The sequence below is a fragment of the Lissotriton vulgaris genome, chromosome 8, assembly GCF_964263255.1.
Source record: "Lissotriton vulgaris chromosome 8, aLisVul1.2, whole genome shotgun sequence".
NCBI classification, from domain to species: Eukaryota; Metazoa; Chordata; class Amphibia; order Caudata; family Salamandridae; genus Lissotriton; species Lissotriton vulgaris.
The window spans coordinates 810,880,603-810,894,490 of record NC_141696.1 but is presented as its reverse complement, the minus strand read 5'-3'; the positions used below and the strand labels follow the sequence as shown (position 1 = coordinate 810,894,490).

The 13,888-nt window shown below is 41.9% G+C and overlaps 1 protein-coding gene across 1 annotated transcript in view; it reads right to left on the bottom strand.

Moving 5' to 3' along the window:
- GAS6 (growth arrest specific 6) overlaps positions 1-13,888 on the bottom strand; it is a 500,934-nt gene that overhangs the window by 57,425 nt on the left and 429,621 nt on the right. The window contains exon 11 of the mRNA XM_086934685.1: positions 11,093-11,257. Coding sequence (XP_086790811.1) covers positions 11,093-11,257 — 165 coding nt within the window. The remainder of the gene's footprint in view (positions 1-11,092; positions 11,258-13,888) is intronic.

Here is a 13,888-nt window from a genome sequence, read left to right as displayed (position 1 = left end):
TAGTTCAAATTACTAAGACGACGGGAAAAAGCGGAGCAAAAGAAAAGGGCATTTAAAAACAAGAGTGATATATGAATTTCTAGAAATAATCTGAAACAAGGCAAGGGGAGACAGGAGATTACGATACAAGGTGAACATCGTAGATGTGGGTGCATCTGCATACATGCCCTAGGGCTAAGTTTCTATTAATATTTGTGAATGCTTGAGTAGTTTAAGTGTGGCTTGAGGAACTCACCATCCAGTTCTGAATGAGAATTACATGATGGGTGGCCGTCACTGCTCCACCGCACGTTTAAAAAGTCATTCTAGGATAAGAAAACAAGTTACTTACCTGTAACTACGGTTATCCAGTATTGGTATCTTTCATAGATTCACATGCCTGAATCATTCCCCGTCGCCGAGGCAGGAGTCCCACGGTAAATAAAAAAGCAGTGCCAAAGGTAAATAACAGTAGTAGGCCAAAAGAAAAGGCCTGAGGCCTAAATCTTAGTAGCCTATCTACATCATTATGCTAAAAGAACCAAAAATGTGGTCACAAACAATCAGCTATCAGCACCCTCTAGAACCCTCCCTGCAGAACCAGTTCTCCTCAGATTTTCGTTAGCACAAGTGGGAAATAAGTATCCCAGAACTGACTCTCCGGGGAGGAGGGTGGGTGCATGTGAATCTATGAAAGATACCAATACTGGATAACCGTAGTTACAGGTAAGTAACTTATTTTCTTATCCAGTATTGGGGTATCTTTCATAGATTCACATGCCTAAATCAGAGTAGCAAGCAGTATACCAAGTATACAGTCGGTTGCGGATGGTGGGAGACTTGTGCTGATAAACTTCCAGTTGCATCCATTATTTGTGAACAGAGGCTTGAAAATGCAAACCTTCACAGTTAAAACATGAGTTATAAGAACTAAAGAGACATGCATAGTAATGTACATACATGGATATGTAAGCCTTATACACATATTATATATACGAAAGTACATATAAATATAAAGAACACGTTATAATCGCATAACCTTATGTTTATCATGAATAATGACAATCATAGATTATATTTCAAAAGCCAAAGGGTACCTGAAACTGGTGTCAAAGAAAAAGGTGGCGTCGGACAGCCTGTCCAACTGCCGAATCCTCTTGACATGTAGACTGAAGGCAGTAATGTCTCATGAAAGTGTGGACATTTTTCCATGTCGCAGCACAACATATTTCCCGGAGTTACTCCAGCAAACAAAGAGGTCGACGTTGATACTGTTCTTGTCGAATGAACTTTGACCTTCCTCTGCAAAGGTTTGTTATCCTTGTCATGGCAGAAATGAATAGCAGATGCCAGCCATCTGGCTATTGTTGCCTTTATTACAGCATTTCCAAGAGTTGCTTGACCATAAGCCACGAAAAGCTGGTTGGATCGTCTGATATCCTTAGTTTTCTGTAGGTAGAATTTTAAACAGCGTTCAACATCCAGCGAGTGTATTGCTCTTTCAACTGGAGTGGATGGATCCGGAAAGAATGTTTTTAATCTTACCGGTTCGTTCAAGTGAAATTGTGTTGGTACCCTAGGAATGAACCTGGGATTTGTTCAAAGGGTTACATAGTCCCGAGCAAAATTTAAAAAGGGGTTCCTTTATAGTGAAAGCTTGGATTTCACTAACCCTTTTTTGCCGAGGTAAGAGCCAGTAAATGGGCAACCATCCAAGTGAGGAATTTGAGATCAGCTTTATGGATCGGCTCAAATGGACGCTTCAGTAACTGCGCTAGCAGTGTTGAGTTCCGACTCTGGAGGGGTGCTCGCACTGGAGGGAAGGCTCGGAAAAGTCCTTTCATAAATTGTTTGGCAAGTGAAGAAGAGCAGAAAAAAGGAAATTTTGAGCATTTCCTGAATCTGTAAAGAGCAGCAAGATGTACTTTGACCGAGGAAAAAGTAAGCCCAGACTTGGCTAGAAAAAGCAGATAATGGAGAACTTGTTCTGCAGGAGCTGTAATTGAGTGAATATTATTCGCCTCACACCAACAGCAAAATCGCTCCCATTTGAGGCAATAAGTCTTGACTGTGCTTTGGGCAAGAGATTTGGCCAATATTTCACAACAGTCCTTTGAAATGTTGAGGTCCTTGAACTCTAAGAAATGAGAAGCTGTGCGTGCAAGTGCAGTGACTGTGGGTCCGGATGAACCACTTGGCCTCCGTCCCTTGACAACATCGTAGGCGTCGGCAGTAGGTGAATGGACTTGTCTGGAGACAATAGTAGAAGTTCCTGGAACCAATATTGTCTTGGCCAACGGGGTACAATCAGAATTAGATGGCAAACTTCCAGCTTCATCTTGCGGAGCACCTTCGGAACCAATGGTATTGGGGGAAAAGCGTACGCACAAATCCCTGACCATTGAATGGACAGGGCATTCCCTCTTGATCCCTGTTGAGGGAACCTGCTGGCATAATATCAGCATTCCTTGTTCTCCCTCATTGCAAATAGATCCAGTGCTGGTTTGACCCAAGCTTGGAACACTGGATTCGCCTGTTCCTTTTCCAGCTTCCACTCGTGACAGTCCGACTGAGACGTGCTCAGGGTATTGTGGAGAGCCCTGACGTGTTCGGCTCTCTGGGCATCTTGTGGAATGTGACGCCTTCCCACAATTCCTGAGCCTCTTGCGGGAGCGTAGCTGATTTAGTTCCTCTTTGTTTATTGCTATAATACATGCTGATGGTATTGTCGGTCTGGACTGGCACAGAGGAACCCGCAACCCTCGGGAGGAATGCTTGGAGAGACAGAAAAATGTTGTGGAGCTCAAGCCTGTTGATCTGCTGTTGTTTTTGTCTTTGAGACCATCTTCCTTGAATTCTGCAACTCCTGCAGATGACCTCTGGAATGGTCTGTAGGAACGTGAGACCCTGGGTTAGATTCTCTGTCTGCGACCATCAATGTAGAGAATTTATCATGCACGGCATGACCTTGATGGTATCGTCGAACGAACCCATGGTGTGTTGCCATTGTAGTTGCAGTTCCTCCTGAGGAGGTCTTATTTTGAGCCATGCCAAGGGTATGAGATGTATCGCTGAAGAGCACGTCCTCAGGAGCAAAGCAAACTTTCAAACTGAAACTGACCTTTTTGAAATTAACCTTGCCAATTTTTGAAGACGCAGGTGGTGGTCGTGTGACAAGAATGCGTTGCTCTGGACCGTGTCTAACCTTGCTCCGAGAAAAGACATTACTTGGAGAGGACGTAACTGTGATTTGCTGTCGTTGAGAATCAGCCCCAGAGAAGAGAAGAGATGGGTACATTCTACTGTGGCAATCTTGGTTTTCGTGTTCTGAAGGACCTTTGAGCAGCCAATCGTCTAGATAAGGAAATACTTGTATTCCTCTGATCTCAATGCTGCTGCCACTGGTGCCAAGTACTTCGTGAAGGTTCTTGGTGCCGATTTCAGCCCAAACGGGAGCAAATTGAACTTATTATGGGCGCCAGCCACTTGAAAACGAAGATATTTGGGCTGTTTGGGGTGGAAAGGTATGTGGAAATACGCATCTTCCCTATCCAGAGAAGCCATAAAATATCCTTTGTTTAAACAACTCAAATCTTGTGAAGAGTGGTAGGTGGTTGTTTGATGAATTCCAGGGAGTGGCCATTGGTTACTAGGTCTAGAACCCATTGATCTGACATAATTTCTTGTCACTTGTGCACAAAAGCTGAAATCTTCGGGCCCCCGGGTAAGGAGGGTAAAATGGTTGGCGCCCTGTGGAGATCACGGCTTCCTGTTAGTGTCTCGGCCTTGATACTGTGATCTCTTTCGACCACCCTGACGGGAGAAACTAGTCGTAGACTATCGACGGTATGATGTCTGGCTGTAAGGCTGTACTGGGATTGATACTGCTTATTCGGTTGGTTTTGGTATCCTCCTCTTGATGAAAAACCACATCCTCTCGCTCCTCTGAAAGATCCGCACCCGTATTGAAGGGTGCTTAATGATCGTGCATTATCAGGGGCAGTTTTTATAGCTAAGAGGGCTTCATCAAAATGTTTACCAAACCAACAACTTTCCATCATAGGCCATCCCTAGAATCTTTGTTTGCCCCTCAGGTCTGAAAGTAGTGGCTTTAAGCCATCCCTGGTGTCTAAGCACTGCAGCCCCTGCTAGCTGACGGAGGCTGGTGTTCACGATGTCCAAGGCGCAATCTATAGTTTCTGATGCGACACATTCTCCTTCCAACAGAATCTTTCGTGCTTCCTGCCTTCGGTCCTCAGGAATGAGGTCAATGAGACTCGCCATGTCTGACCACATTTGACGGTCATAACAGCCAATTATGGCTAGAGGATTGGCAGCTCTAATAGAGGCCGCTGCCAAAGTAGAGAATTATTTGCCTATAAGGTCCAGACGACGTCCTTCCTTGTCAGGCGGTGTGGTGATAGGTGTTGCGGGATTTTAGATTGTTGTTGGGCGGCCTGTGAAATTACTGAATCTGGCCGAACAGTGGCCTATCAGACAGGATGGGCTGTTAGCAGGTGCACATTATTTCTTTTCTATGCGCGGAAGCACTGCTGGAATAGACTTAGTCTATTATAGGTACCACTCTCGTGATCTTCCTGGATTCTTCCTTGAAATCATGAAGGAAATATTCTGTCTGTTCGACTGTAACTGGCAGTTGAAATATAGCTGCTGCCCGCTGCATTAAAAAATGTACAGGATGCTGTCATAGATGAGGCCATCGTAGACAATCTCATCATAGACTTTGCTGTCGTAGACATGGTTATGTAGGCGGGATATTGCAGACGAGAACTCGTCATATATAACCGTCATGACCAACCATCATAAATGTGTCTGTCATATACGACAGTCTTAGACAATGCCATCTTAGATGAGGCAATCATAGGTGAGGGCATCCGTAGATGAGGCAATCATAGCTGAGGCCATTCGTGGATGAGGCCATTCATGGATGAGGCCATTCATGGATGAGGCCATTCGTAGATGGGGCCATTCGTGGATGAGGCCATTGGTAGATGAGGCCATTGGTAGATGAGGCCATTGGTAGATGAGGCCATTGGTAGATGAGGCCATTGGTGGATGAGGCCATTGGTAGAGGAGGCCATACATAGATGATGAGGCTGTCATAGACGACAGTCATAGACAATATCATCATAGATGAGGTTAACATAGGTGATGTCATCCGTAGATGAGGCAATCATAGATGATGCAATCGTATGATGGCCATCCGTGGATGAGGCCATTCATTGATGGAGCCATTTGTAGTTGAGGCCATTCATAGATGAGGCCATACGTAGATGAGGCTTCATTGATAAGGCTGTCATAGACGACCGTCGTAGATGAGGTTGTCTTTGAGCGGAGGCTTTCCTAGGCAATGCCATTGTAGATGAGACCATCATAGACAAGGCTGTCATAGACGACCGTCGTAGATGAGGCCGTCGTCGATGACTGTCGTAGATGAGGCCTTCGTTGACGACCGTCATAGATGAGGCAGTCGTCGAAGGCTGTCGTCGATGACCCTCGTAGATGAGGCCGTCGTCGACGACCGTCGTAGATGAGGCCGTCGTCGACGACCGTCGTAGACGAGGCAGTCGTCGACGACCGTCATAGATGAGGCAGCCGTCGACGACCGTCATAGATGAGGCAGTCGTCGACGACCGTTATAGATAAGACCATCGTAGACGAGACCATCGTAGAGGAGGTCCATATTGGTGAGGCAGTAATAGTAGACATGGAGATTTGCTATAGACTCCTAATGTCAGGTTAAGAGGATTTCCCTGATGTAGTGTCACGGATGAAAAGGGAGTTGTAGGATCCGCCTCTGAGGAAGTTTTTTCTAATTGCCTCTCTGTGAGAAGTGCCTAATAAAGACTCAAGGTGAGTCTTTATGGCTTTTATGCAATCCCTCTGGAGGCTCCTGGTGCGACTTCTCCCTTTGACCTCTCCAAGAGGGTGGAGGAATCCTCGTTGTCCTCATCAGAAGTGGCAGATTAAAGTCTCTGTAGTGCCAATAATAGCCTCATCTCTCAGAACGTGAGAGTTATTGAGGAAAAGGTTAGACATATTTCGTAGACTATTACCTTGTTTTCTGCCAATCTGCCATATTACTGCCTTAATAGGGTCAGAGAAATGAAGTCTGATCTTGGATGATCCAAAAAGAAGTAAAAGCTGAAGAAACTGAGCAGAGCTCAGGGAGACTCCCTTCACACGCGACGTGCAGTGAAAATCTGCGAATTTGCAATTAAGGAATAATTCCCATGCATTCCTATGGGCCAGGAGGCCCATAGGAATGATTGTGAAATATTTCTTAATTTGCAAATCGCATTTTGCGAATTCGCAAATTGAGAATAATTTCAAGGGTGCAGGGGTGTCTCAAAGATACCCTGCTGCACCCCTGAAATTTACATGTGTGTGCATATGGCGCACATACATGCCCTATGGGCATGTATGTGCGTCACATGCCACCGAATCACTGTGACAGGGCACTGGATCAGTGCCCCAAACCATGGCACTGTTGCTTTTGCAATTGCGCACATTTATGCTATTTTCATATTAATTTCTCCTTTATGATCCGTTATTTTCAAGTCTTGAGTCATTTTTAATCTAATACATCCACGAACAAGGAAAAGCCAATTTTCCACTATTTCTTATATTCTTGATGGGCCATCCGAACCTCTTCATTCAAAAATACGCACTGAAGGCATGTTTCATCTTTAAGCAGTTTATTACAACCCAATGCATTTCGGGCCTCCAGGGGCCCTTCGTCGGGGGTAACTGTAAGAATTAATTAAACAAATATTAAAATACAATGCGCTACTAGTTAACCAAATCACTTCTCCACATGTCAGGTTAAAATCATTTACTGTAACCTTCATACTATCAAATGAGCATTCTACGCTTTTACCATGAGTACATGAAATTATTCTGTGCTGATCTGATGCCTTAACATTATAACATTCTAAACAGTTTCATAGTCACCTATGGGCTGTTGTACCCTTAATGTACCTTCCCTCCTCCCTTATCCTCAGTTTAATCACTGGTATTGAGGCTATCATGTACCTCACGCGATGAGGTTTCCAACACAAATACTAATCCCGCCCAAGTCTAACAACACCCATGTTTCCGCCCTTTCCAGTCACGTATCATCAACAGCGTCAAAACATTTTATATTTTACTTCTCATTGCTCGTGCCTCGTGCTGTGATCAGTTCTGTCTTTGTATCATGCTCAGTGCTATAAACCGGGTGTTTAAACAGGAGTTGATCGCTATCGCCTCCCTCCGTTTTTAACAACTACCCTCATCACGTACCTGCGTAAACCATTCTATCGACCTGACCTCGGCAAGCCTGTCTCCTGGTTCACAACTCGCCTCTCATTTAAATGCTTTCTCGACCCCTCCTTCCACAGTTGCCCGCCCGTTAAAGTGACCTATAACCTTCAATGCAACTACAATCAATCCGCACTTCCCTTAAACTACAACTCCCATGTTACATCTTAAATTTGCATTAATAGCCCATTTCCAATCTGCACAACATGGTAAATGTTCATTATTTTCCGATCGTCGTATGTATAAGTATAAAAAAACTGTGAAGATCAAAGCGCTTGCTCAAATTCCATTGTCATCATTTGTGTTAAAAAATCAATTCCAAGAAACTTCCAACGATTCTATAAATAAACATGCTGAGTGAAACCAGATGTTCCGCCTTGCGCATGGCTCGAAGAATTATTATCTCCGTGAGTTCTTTTTATTCCAATCTTAAGTGGGTGCTAGCCCATTGAAGCCGATTTTATAACAACATATGGGAAGAGTAGGCTGCCACCTTCACAAATGCAAAATAGGGCATTATTGAATGAAATCGCAAATTACCACCAACTACAAGTTGGTGGTAATTTGCGATATCTTAACACCTAGAACCCACATACATCGCATTTAAGGAATCGCAAAATTTGCGATTCCTTAAATGCTCAAGCAAAATAAGGAATCGCACATTTTTGAGATTCCTTATTTTGCGATTTTGTGATACATTTCAAAAAATGCAAAAAAGCCTTTTGCGAGTCGCAAATGCCTTTGCGAATCGCAAAAGGCTTGATACATCTACCCCTAGATGCTTATCTCCTTGAAGAATCTGATACCAATGCGCTCCAACTGTATAGCAAGGTGCTGACGGAAATGTGAGTAATAAAAACGTTGTGTGTCATAGATGGAACCAAGAATGGACTGCCAGTGAAATTAATCCAAGACTTATAGGACTTCTCCCGTTGACCAACATGCAAAGGAATAATAAAAGCACAGGTAACCATGATGCTGTGGCTTCTGAAACATATGAGGCAGCCCTACAAGTACCCGATTGGACACAAAAAGCATAAGTTGTTTAAGAAAAGCTATAACATAATATTATATTCTCCAATGACAAAAATGTTGGTCTCTATCCAGTAAAGGCACTCTGGCTACAGAGCGTAAAGCTCCTGAAAGAAATATCGCTCATGAAAAGTGTCAATTACATGTGAAGAACATTGCTTGTGGTGCCGTATATCAGACCTTTTCGATTTAGTAAGCGTTGATAGGAAATATATTAATTGTGAGAATGACAAGATAGTTCAGATGGCCCAGACACTTAAGGCATCCAATTCTGCTGTCCAGGCAGATGTACAAATGTTATTTTGAAGGGATTTGTGTTGACAGGGAACAATGCTCTTGCTGGTTTCCCATTCAATATCGGACACTGGCTTTTATTTTCAAAATTGAAAGAATTTAAAAGTTCCTACCTGCTCCAGAAGGGCAGTAAACACTGCCTAATGAATTAGGATTTAACTGCTATATTGTGTCTGTTGGCAAAATCTTTTCACGAATGCTACTAGAACAGCTCTATGTCTGAAGTGTGACAAGAACATCAATCCTCTGTCTCGGACCAGATTCCAAAAAGTCCCTGCCAATCTCACACCGTGCATGAGCTTTAACAAGGACAGCACAAAGAAGCTTAGCACAAGATGTTTTGTCCATGTACTGTTTTTTGTTGATTAAACTAAAGCACAGGATATTGCGGACAGCTGTAATATGGAATACATTGTGAAAGAAGGTAATCCCACTTGGCCTAATAATCTCCATTAGTAAATTTTATTTTGAAATATGATCTACAGTTAAAACAATCACAGTGAGTGCTGAGAAACAAATAATGTGCAATAGAGGATTAGGGCAAAGTTGTGTTTTGGCTATCGTTTGCCAGTATGAAATATCAGATTGAATATTTATTACCTTGGTATGGTTTTAGTAAATTCTATGTGACGTATTAGTTCAAATAATAAATACATATGGATGCCACTTGTTTATATTTTCTCCAGTAGGGTAAGATAGTTTTCTCTGTCAAGTTCGAAATTCGAAAGTTAGTCACAATTGCCACCTTTACCTCATCTTCAATGCATCTTTGCATAAATCTTTAACATAAAACGAAGTCTTTCGTTGCATAATGGTTAAGGGACCCAATTTGGTACTCTGAAGGTCAAGAGTGCCTAGCCTAGACCGTCAGAAAACAGGCTTCCTGACAAGTGTTAATAGAGTATTGCTTGGTACGTCACTAATTTCTCTTTCTAACTTTACAGTACTAGCAGGAGAGGCAGCCCGGATCACATTTAGAGTGTGAAGTGGATCACCTCTACAAGATCTGATGGACCCTACGTCCATGATGAAGGTTTCATGGAGTCAAAATCAAACCTACATTCCAGAAAAAAAATTGGTGGAGACTACTGTACAAAGGTCAACTAGGAGGACCTTTATACCTGAATAATAAAACATTCACAAAGTTAGAGCTGGAAGCAATTATCATCTGTAAATCGCCAAATTCTACCTCAATGACACACAACACAATAGGTGAAAGAGACCAGCAATAAAGAGCAATGCAGAGCGAGTTTTAAATCTACCCATAAACCCATCAGAAATGATGGCTGTTCATTCACCCCAAGAATTTTTCGGGACAGAGCAAGCAATCTTTTTAGAAAAGAAAAGCAAAAGTCGACCAGATCTTCTGCTTTTGCTGTATTCAAATGATGTCTTTTGTGGGTGAAACAAGTATGGTGGTTGCTTTGTTCTGCTTCACCAGTCTCTACCACCTATTGGATAGTTCTGCTACCATTTTACAGTTCTAGGTCCATTTGTTGAATGGTCTTCTTGCTAAAAATCCACATCATAATAAGTTGCCTTCTTTTCTGAATGAAACCCCAAGCCCACCTATTCAAACACAGAAGCCAGTGACATTGCAGCCATATTACCTGAAGAAATTCACTGTGCTGTTTTCCCCAATTCAATCATTCATGCAGACTATGGGGGCTTGAATCAGGGTTGCTTGGTTTCAATCAGTTCTGCATTTAAGCCCTCATCCTCAACTGGGCACTAAGTACTGGGGTAATAACACAAGGTGGTAATAATATTACAACATGCAGAGGGTGTAGTATTTCCTCACGATTCCAGCCTCCTGCACAAACTATGAGTTAAAATATAGAACAGATTGGAATACAGAACGTTCTACACAACATGGTTCTTTCATGTTTTTTTTGTACTTCGTTACAGTCAGCCTTTTTTGCTGGTAGCTTTCCCGAGGCAATGCAGCTTTATTTTGTTGCTGACATCCAACGGAAAAAGGTCAATGTGTGTAAATCCCATTAGTACACAGTTCTATTATTTCCACTTTGCTCTATACTGTAAAGTGTGGGTGCGCCTCAGTATAAATGCCTGTTTTTGAACCTCTGATGTATGTGTCTTACTTAATGACCAACTGCCTTTTACATAGCATGTGCAGTGTCAAGCATGCACTCTCGCCAGGTGGACACCCCTGTGTGGTGTTTGGAATTGTCCAGGACATAAGCATTCTATTAAATAGAAGGCTCTGCTGCACGTGCCGGGCACTTGGTGCATGAAGACCAACAAAGCAACATCTTCCCGTGTAATTCTTTAAGTGGTGCAAAACATGGCAGACATTTTGCTTCACTTGGTCTTTTTTTGCCACAGCTGGTAATTGTCATGCCTGTGGCCACAGTAACAGACAGGCATGCAATCCATGTGTCCTTGTGAACACTTACGTGCGCATGTACCAACAGATTTTGATCACTTTAGCTGTAGTACTTACGGGAAGGTTTAGCTCGTTGTGTTTGAAAGGAATGCCTCCCACTGTGAGATTCAGCTGATATAATCCTTTTTCAAGGGTGAACAGATCTCCAGACACTGCTATTTTCATAACAGCTTCCTTGTTCACTTTTATGACCAGACTTCTTTCCAGCTCCTCAACAGAGATCTGAGATCAAAAGAAAGCCAAGAAACTTCATTAAAAAATATCCCAAAAACGAATTTTTCAGCACAATGACGCACTATAGAAAAAAGGATCAACATTTACAACTGCAACACCTATTTTCATGTGGGATTAACCCCATTTACACTACATTCTTCCATTCTCCTTCTTTCCGGCACATTTACCATTATAGCTTTAGATGGCAATTTTTTTATGTCCACACTCTATTCAACTTTGAACCAGGTAACCTTAGTTTCAGTAAAATTAAAGGTGAAACTTTAGTATCTTCATTAGGTGTTGTGCGGATCACCCATAACAAATTTGTATCTCATGCATCCAATCCAAGCCACTTTCAAATGACAGCTACAAATTGTTTTTGATCACTCAATTACACCTTTCCAACAAACCATTACTTCTGGGATGGTATAAAGACGTGATTTCATTTCGCATACGGAGATCATCTAAAAACATTTACAATTATTTTTAAATAAATCGTGGTTTGGTATTTGTGACAATCTAATTCGGAATTCCTTCCCGGAAAAGCTAATTTTTCTACACTTCCTTTGCCTTACTAGAAGTGACAGAGTTAATGAAAGAAAAACCCGATACTTGATCTGATATCCTACATGTACAGGTTCTGGGCACCTGAACAAGTCTCTTACACTATTTTTCATATCCCCCATTAATATGTCCCCCTCATGAACCAAATCCACACCTTTGCAACTCATATAATCAAGTGCCACCACATTCTCAACACAACAGAGCAAACAATGCACCACTGATAGTTCTGAAGCAATTTGCCAGAAACCCTCCACACACTTATCCATATTCTTGGATTTAGGTCAACCATTGCATACATATTCGATAACTATTTTGAAAGTCACATCCTTCTAAATGGCATTAGACCACTCCTGTTCTGTTATCGTCAACTTGTTTATAACTGATATTTCACTAACTACCATTTCATCATCATCTTTCTACTGATGACTCAATGACAATCTGGAAAGACAATCAGCCATTACGTTTTTGATTCCTTTAATGTACACTATATGAATGTACTCCATACAATTTTCAAAATTCCATCAATATAAATTGCCATTTGGCATTCCTGGATGTAGATTTACCTACCCCTTGGAAGTGAAAATATCAACCAAGGGTTTGTGATCCACCCGAACCACAAACTCAGGACCCCACAATTAATGACGAAAATGATTTATGCCCCACCAATATGCTAAAGCCTCACACTCTAATACAGAATACAAATATTCAACAAATCTAAGGCTACGACAGCCAAATGCCACAACATCTTCCTTATTATTCCTCCTCTATAACAAGACAGCCCCTACGTTGTGCTGAGTAAGACCTGTGACCACTATACTAGCATCTCTAATGTCAAAAGGTTTGAGGGGTATAGCCTTGGCAATGCAATTTTTTTTCATACTAAATTTCTGTGTGCTCCAAACAAAGTGTTCCTCTTTTTTGAGTAGCTACACATTGAATGTTTCAGCACAACAGGGAAGGAACCTGGAATAAAATTCCATCAAACCCAAGAATTACCGTAACAAATCCTTATTCCCTGGCAATGGTGCCCCCATATTGGCTTTCACCAAGATATCCTTTCATTCAACACAGCTTTCAGACAATTTGTGACCCAGATATTAGCACTTGATACTCCAAACTTGTACTTCCTTACCCTCAAAATAATGCCTTTCTCCTCAAATGTAGCCAAATCAAGCATCATCTTCCAGTCATGAGATCCCCTATCTTCAGCATAAATTAACAAATCATCTTTAAAGCACGATTCCTTCTACATCTCTGAACATCATATCCATTAGTCTCTGACAAATGTCGAAGCGAGACCAAAAGGCATTCTTTTCTAATGGAATGCTCCTTCTGGGGTAACAAATGACTCCTCATCCAAAACAATCTGATGATATGCTGACGCCATATCCAAAGCAGAAAAAAATATTTGTCCCTTTTATCCTGGCCAACATTTCTGTAATGTTCGGCAACAAATGCCTGTCTACACAAATGCTTGAGTTGAGAAATCCGAGGTCTACACAAATCCTCAAACTACCATTAGCCTTGCGGGCAAGTACTATAGGGGACAACCATTTGTAGCTCTCAATAGGTTCAATTATCCTGATCCCTTGGGTACACAACGTATCCAATAAACGTAGTCTAACTGCAAGAGGAACCCTCCTGAGTTTATGTACTAGAGGTTGCGCTCCAGCTTTGAATTGTATTCTGTGCTTAAAACCCTTCAATTTGTCCACCACACTAGTGAACATTATGGGAAATTTCATCTCCCAATTCCGAGGTATGCGGCGCCCATACATACTTTTCAAGAAATACTTGTTCAGGATTGTTGGGATCCAATATTATGCCAAGATTTCTTAGTTTTCAACCATGACAATAACTTCAACCTATATACCGCTACATGTACAATGGCTGGAATACTATTACCATTGAAAGTTATATCTGTATCAAACGCTCCCAAAAACTCAATGGGATTGCCCCCATATGCAACCGGTTTAGCTTTAGAACTTGTCAAGTTGATGTTTTTGAATTGTTTCCAATCATTAGTTCCTATTAAAGTAAAAGGTGAACCCAAATCAACCATCACATCCAAAGAAG